Raw genomic sequence first — 7,448 nt, 5'->3', positions numbered from 1 at the left:
GGGGCAGGAGCAATATCTGAAAAGGCAGTGGCTGAAATTTTCAAAATTGATAAGCAGTGTCAACTTATAGACATTAGAATTTTAGTAAATCACAAGCAGGAAAAAACTAAAAGCAAACCACTCCAGAACAGTACGGTAAAAAATTCTGAAAACCAAAGGAAAAAATTCTGAAAACCAGAAACTGCAAAAATTATTGAGACTAAAAAAAAAGACAATACATTCAGGGAATAACAATAGGAGAGATGGTTAGATCTCCTCAGAAAACCATGGAAACCAGAAGAGAATGACCTCTTTAAAGTACCAAAATAAAGGATTTTAACCAACAATTTATGTACAATAAAATAAAGATATTTTCAGACAAAGCTAAGAACATTTGTGGCAGCACAAAAAATACTAAAGGAGCTCTCCAGGCTTTCCTTCTGCTGACAGAAAATGACTCCAGATAGAAACTCGGAAGTGCATGGAAAAATGAAGTGCACCAGGAAAGTAAATACGTTTGTAAATTAAAAATATGAGGACTGTCACTTTGGGAGGCCGAGGTGGGCGGATCAGGAGGTCAGGAGATCGAGACCATCCTGGCTAACACGGTGAAAGCCCGTCTCTACTAAAAATACAAAAATATTAGCCAGGCGTGGTGGTGGGTGCCTGTAGTCCCAGCTACTCGGGAGGCTGAGGCAGGAGAATGGCGTGAACCCGGGAAGCGGAGCTTGCAGTGAGCTGAGATTGCGCCACTGCACTCCAGCCTGGGTGACAGAGCGAGACTCCCTCTCAAAAACAAACAAACAAAAAAAAATATGAGGACTGTGCAGCAACAGCTCTGGTGGCACACGATGATGATGACACGTGGAGATGAATATCCACGACAACAATAGCACCTGGTCTCTGGAGAAGGGTGAGTGAAATTACACAGTTGGAAAGTTCTTTGTTATTGTGTAAGGCCAGGTGCGGTGGCTCACACCTGTAATGCCAGCGCTTTAGTGTAAACTGGCTCTGCCTGCCTATGATTCACTTTATGGACCATTAAATCATAAGTCATAATCATAAAGCTCCCATTTTCCACAAATGTGACTTCTGAAGCTTTACTCTGCACTTAATGGGTTCATTATGTTTTGCAATGATAATTTTTCTGGAAGAACTACTTTCCAACCGGATTACTAAATTCTGTAGAAAATGAGGTTCCACAGACGGGGGTGGTTTCATGGCACTCTTTTCAGGTGCCCATCCAGCCTGACGTTTGTGTTTTTCCGACTTGAAGAGGGTGCTTTGTTCAGAACCCACTCCACCTCCCAGGTGCTCAGAGACCAGAGGCCCATTCTGCCACAGACACTGGGGTGGAGATGCTTGATGAAAATAAGGGAACGTGGCGGGGTGCAGTGGCTCATACCTGTAATCCTGACACTTTGGGAGGCTGAGGTGGGAGGATCACTTGAGCCCAGGAGTTTAAGGCCAGCCGGAGCGACATAGTGAGACCTTGTCTCTATAAAAAGAAAATAAAAATAAAGATAAATAAGGGAATAAAAGTGAGGGGTGGGGGCAGCTAGGCTGAGTGCAGCCCAGATGGAGTTAGGGAACCTCACGAGGGGCAAAGACTGGGCCGTGAAGAAATGGCCAGGCCCTTAAAGCCCCAACTAGAGCTCAGCCATTGGCCATCAGCAGCCTGGGATCCTGTCCAGGGGCGTGGGCCCACTTCATTACCCAGAGCTGAGGGCTCTTTCTTTTGGAAGGAGGTCCCAGGGGGACACCGCTGCAGGGCCTCCCACCTCTCCCAGAGCACCTCTGCAGTTGGTGGTTTCACTTTACTCTTCCAGGAGACACTTCCCTTGATGCTGATGTTGGTATTTTCCCTTAATTTCGACCTCAGGCACCACAATTTCCCCAATCTTGGTCTCAGACACCGCCAGATATGAGACACAGCTGGAGAGATGCTAACATAAATCAAACCAATTAGAACCTGCACGGGTCTCCAGCTGGCGGCGGCCCTATTAATTAGTGGAGAGCCCCAGACATCTGAGCAATCACAGGTGATGGAAGGGCTGAAGCTGGCAGGAGACAATGTGGAACTCAGAGCCCTTCCCCTGACTTAAAATGTCCAAGCCCGGGAAAGCTCAAACGTAGGGAGAGTGAGAACCGTCCAGTGCACATAATAGTCTTTTCTCAGAATCAACTTTTGGGGGCCCCCTGGGGGTGCCAACACTACAGCCTCCCTGGCCCCATGAGGCCACTTGAAAGCTGGCTGACCTTTGGGAAAAGGCTCCAGTTTAGGATTCAAGAAACCTCACGTCCTGAGTGAAGAGGCTGGATGCAGAGCTCTCGATAGCCCTTCCAGGGATTCCAAAGGTTGGAGTCAGGGCTGGGGTGAGGGCAGAAAACCCCAGGGGCCCCAAATTTTTCTTGCAAGCATACAACCAAAGGCACATGTGTGTACCACGCCATGGGGCCAAACTCCTAACCCCGTGTCATGTAACAGAGTGTGGGGGTTCCTCCCCCCTCAGCATGGTCATTCCCCTTCTTCCTGCCTTCCTGGCAGACAAGGAGGTCAGAGGTCCCACCTCCTTCTTGAAGGACTATCATCCCCATCCATGTCTGACAGCAGCAGAGGCCCCCGATGCTGAAACTATGGAGGGGCCTCAGCAGCAGCCAAATCCAAGAAGGCAGAGCCGTTTATCCTTCGGTCTCTTCCTGTGGGCCTTTACCATCTTCACTATCTCCATCACCATCATCACCGCCATTAGGACCATCACCACCATCATAGCCATCATCATCGTTGGCATCATCTGTCTCCTGAACATTCGCAAACTTTTTTTTTTTTTTTTTGAGATGGCGTCTCACTCTGTCACCCAGGCTGGAGTTCAATGGCACGATCTTGGCTCACTGCAACCTCCGCCTCCCGGATTCAAGCGATTCTCCTGCCTCAGCCTCCCAAGTGGCTGGGATTACAGGTACGCGCCACCACGCCTGGCTATTTTTTGTATTTTTAGTAGAGACGGGATTTCACCATGTTGACCAGGATGGTCTCGATTTCTGGACCTCATGATCCGCCCACCTCAGCCTCCCAAAGTGCTGGGATTACAGGCATGAGCCACCGCGCCCGGCCAACATTAGCAACCTTTACACGTGGTTTGGTCTATAGACTTAAAAAAAATTTGGGGGCACGTATCTATATTAAATTACATGTTTGACAACACACTCTTATTGTTCAAAACATGGCCCTTCTTTATTTTAAGTATATATTTTTATTTATTTTTATTTTATTTTATTTTTTATTTTATTATTATTATTATTTTTTTTTTGAGACGGAGCCTCGCTCTGTCGCCCAGGCTGGAGTGCAGTGGCGCAATCTCAGCTCACTGCAAGCTCCGCCTCCCGGGTTCATGCCATTCTCCTGCCTCAACCTCCTGAATAGCTAAGACTACAGGTACCCGCCACCACACCCGGCTAATTTTTTGTATTTTTGGTAGAGATGGGGTTTCACCGTGTTAGCCAGGATGGTCTCGATCTCCTGACCTTGTGATCCGCCTGCCTCTGCCTCCCAAAGTGCTGGGATTACAGGCGTGAGCCACCATGCCTGGCTTGTTTTTATTTTTTGAGATAGGGTCTCACTCTGTTGCCAGGCTGGAGTGTAGCGGCACGATCTTGGCTCACTGAAGCCTGAACTCCCAGGCTCAAGCAATCCTCCCACCTCAGCCTTCCAAGTAGCTGGGACTCCAGGCACACACCACCACGCCTGGCTAATTTTTGTATTTTTTGTAGAGATAGTGTTTTGCCACGTTGCCCAGGTTAGTCTCAAACTCCTGAGCTCAAGTGATCCACCTGCCTTGGCCTCCCAAAGTGCTGGGATTACAGGCATGTGCCACCTTGCCTGGCCTATTTTGTTTTTTGATACAGGGTCTTGCTCTGTCGCCCAGGTTGAAGTGCAGTGGCACAATCATAGCTCACTGCGGTCTTGACCTCCTGGACTCAAGCAATCCTCCTGCCTCAGCCTCCTGAGTAGATGGGACTACAGGTGTGTGCCACCACGCCCAGCTAACTTTTTTTATTGTTAGTAGAGATGAAATCTCACTATGATGCCGAGGCTGGTTTCGAATTCCTGGGCTGAAGCAAACCCAAAGTGCTGGAGTTACAGGCATGAGCCACTGTGCCTGGCCCTGTATTTATAAATAATGTGAGGCCGGGTGCGGTAGCTCACGCCTGTAATCCCAACACTTTGGGAGGCCGAGGCGGACGGATCAAGAGGTCAGGAGATCGAGACCATTCTGGCTAACACGGTGAAACTCCGTCTCTACTAAAGATACAAAAAATTAGCCGGGCGTGGTGGCAGGTGCCTGTAGTCTCAGCTACTTGGGCGGCTGAGGCAAGAGAATGGCATGAATCTGGGAGGCGGAGCTTGCAGTGAGCCGAGTGCACACCACTGCACTCCAGCCTGGGCAACAGAGCGAGACTCCATCTAAAAATAATAAATAAATAAATAAATAAATAAATAAATAAATAAATAAATAAATAAATAAAGTGAAACAAACTCCCATGATGAGCCTGAAAACCGATGAGAACCCTCATCTCTCCCATGCTCCTCTTCCCTTCTGTCCTCTGTTCCCACTACCTAGTGGGATTTCAAGCCAGCAAAGGTGGCTTAGCCCAGATCCTGAGAGGACAAGGAGAAGGCCAATCAACAAAACGTGCTGAGGAATGACTTACACAGGAGCTTGATTGAAAGCTTTTATGACTTTTTAAAATTAAAAACAACATATAGAGCAACAGGAATTAAATGGTTAAATTGCATCAATGGCCAATGTTTGAAACCAGCTCTCCCCCCACTGTAGACCAGAGACCCTAGTGCTGCTGACGGGGTCTTGTGGCACCCCTGAGATTGTCCTGGCAAAGTCGAGAACACGTCCAGGTCACAACAGATTCTGGCGTGTTCTGCAGAGCGTGTGTTTTACAAGAAATGTCCCTCCCCATGGCCAAGGTGAAATAGGCACAAGTTCCGTGCCCTGCGCCCCAGTCACAAGCAGCACAACAGCCCTTCAGGCCAACACATCTGGAACTATATGACAATCAACTGATAAGAACTTGTTTCCAGGTTATGAATATTTGTAATGCTTCCCTCTGAGGCCACAGCAGGCCCTATGTCCCAGCCCCTAAAGGTGCTCCCCTTGTTTCCACGGGCAAAGGGCCTATCCTTTGCCAACTGCTCCCCTAGCTATAGTGGAAGAGCAATTGCTGGCCCTTCCCAGTCTCTGATGTCCTGGTGTACCCAGGACAATGGCAGCTACATGAGTCTTAGTCTCTCAGTTCTGGAGCGCTGGACTAAGGCTGGAAACAGGGCAGCTCCCCCATGGCCGAGGCTCCTGCAACAGCCAGGCTTTCTTCAGGACCCCTGCTCTGTGTTTCAGGGGTGCTGGGATCCTGTTCTTGGCTGGAGGACTGTGGCTTACAGGCTGAGTCCCCCTTCTTTCTCTCCCTGTTGGTCCAGGGTGAATAAGAGACTATGCTGAATCCTCTTCTGCAGGGCTGAGGCTGCAGGGGCCAGCTCTGCTCTGTGTCCTGTTGAGGATGTTTCTAGAAAGCTCAGTGTCCACCGGTGCAGGTCCTGCTCTTGGGGAGCATCTTGGAGTCTCACCACCCACACTTTACCAGGCTCCAGCAGCAATTTCCATTGCTGCTCTGGGGTCCTCAGGGCCCTGTCTGGAGTCATCTTCTGCAGGTAGGTGGCATCATAGCAGCCCACCATGGAGACAAGCTGCAGGGCCAGTAACCAGGCCTCATCCTCGGCAGGGTCCACTGCCCAGGTAATGCCCAGCCCCAACACCATGGGTTCCCCTGGGGGCAGGTCCACTTTGAGAAACCCCGGCTATGAAGGAAAGAAGCTTGGCCAGTGTGAGCAGGTAAGAAGCCCCTCAAATCTCCAGGGCAGACCCTGGGTCCACTCAGCATCCTCAAGGCCCAGGCCCAGGGGTACAGCTTCCTGAGGCCCTAGTTCAGTGGGCACAAAGTCGGGGTCCAGATCTGCATCTTCCAAGCCTTCTGCGGCTGATGTCAGGGTCCCTAGCCCCCATGCCTCAGAACCCTCCTGCGCAGGCTGTCCTGGACTCTGCCCCCAGCTCAGCTCCATCCCTGAGGACCCCTCCTGCTCCGACTCTGTGTCAGTGTGCTCCATCAGCTCAGGGTCCGAATCGTCTTCTTCCCAGTCCTCTGACTCCAGCAAGTCTTTAAGGTCTAGAAAGGCAGCCTTGAAGCAAGTGAAGCAAATGCTTAGCTGATCTCCATGTTGAAGCTGATACATCCAGGAGGCGTAGAGGTAGGACATGCCCTCTTCCTCATACCGCACGCTGACCGGAGGGCACATGGCCAGGCTGTCTGCCTCCTACTGGGGTGGACAACAAGAGTCTGGCCTGCAGAGGATCTCAGACAGTCTGGCCTCAGGTGCTGGGGCCAGTAGGATGCTGAGGGGCAGGGATGAAGGGGACAAAGAGCAGGAGGAGAAAGGGGTTTCCTATCCAGGGATTTGGGGTGGGGTGGATGACCTGGGTCCCAGCTCAGTGGGGACCTGCAGAGGGTGGAAGCTTGAACTTCTGGAAATGTCTTCAGCTTCTGCAGTTGCTGTGGTCTCGGGGAGCTGGAAAGGCAAAGGAAGGGAGATTAGGCACCCCCAGCAAGGCAGGGCAGAGTAAACTGTGGGGACCAGCAGGGGCAGGGATGTCAGGGTTCAGACTGGCCCTTTAGTGGGGACCCTACTCAGTTTGAACAGCACCGGGGCTGGGAAGCCTTCAGTTCCTCCATCCGACCTCCTCGGGCTCATCATCCACCCCCTACACCTCAGGGACCCCAACACCCCGTCAGCCTCACCTGACAGAACCTGGGGGAACCTGAGGGAAACTGGCAGAGCCTGAGGGGACCTCATGGAAATTGAGGGAACCTGAAGGAGACTGAGGGAACTTGAGGGAACCTGAGAGAACTTGAGGGAAACTAAGGGAAACTGAGGGAAACTGGGGGAACCTGAGGGAAACTGGCAGAGCTTGAGGGCACCTGAAAGAAACTGAGGGAACCTGAGAGAAACTGAGGGAAACTGGGGGAACCTGTAGAAACCTGACACAAACTGGAGGAACCTGAGAGAAACTGGGGGAAACTGAGGGAACTTGAGGGAACCTGAGGGAAACTGGGGGAACCTGAGGGAAAGTGGCAGAGCTTGAGGGTACTTGAGGGAACCTGGGGGAACCTGAGGGAAACTGGGGGAACCTGAAGAAACCTGACACAAACTGGGGGAACCTGGGGGAACCTGAGAGAAACTGGGGGAAACCGGGGGAACCTGAGGGAAACTGGGGGAAACTGAGGGAAACTGGGGGAACCTGAGGGAATCTGAGGGGAACTTGAAGGAAACTGAGGGAAACTGAAGGAAACTGGGGGAACCTGAGGGGAACTTGAGGGAAACTGGGGGAACCTGAGGGAAACTG

General features: G+C 51.0%; 1 protein-coding gene across 1 annotated transcript; it reads right to left on the bottom strand.

The window, feature by feature from the left end:
* Positions 1-5,848: 5,848 nt before the first annotated feature.
* TEX19 (testis expressed 19) lies at positions 5,849-6,343 on the bottom strand. Its single transcript, XM_023194084.1, has one exon. It carries the CDS (start codon positions 6,341-6,343, stop codon positions 5,849-5,851), a length of 495 nt encoding a protein of 164 aa, XP_023049852.1.
* Between the last annotated feature and the right edge of the window lie 1,105 nt (positions 6,344-7,448).

Source organism: Piliocolobus tephrosceles, chromosome 16, assembly GCF_002776525.5.
Source record: "Piliocolobus tephrosceles isolate RC106 chromosome 16, ASM277652v3, whole genome shotgun sequence".
Taxonomy (NCBI): Eukaryota; Metazoa; Chordata; class Mammalia; order Primates; family Cercopithecidae; genus Piliocolobus; species Piliocolobus tephrosceles.
Note: the sequence above shows the minus strand (reverse complement) of the source record. Positions and strands in the feature narration are given on the sequence as shown.

What these genes read in the sequence shown, in the direction of transcription:
- TEX19 (XM_023194084.1), bottom strand. Translation starts at nt 6,343, where the DNA reads ATGTGCCCTCCGGTCAGCGTGCGGTATGAGGAAGAGGGCATGTCCTAC.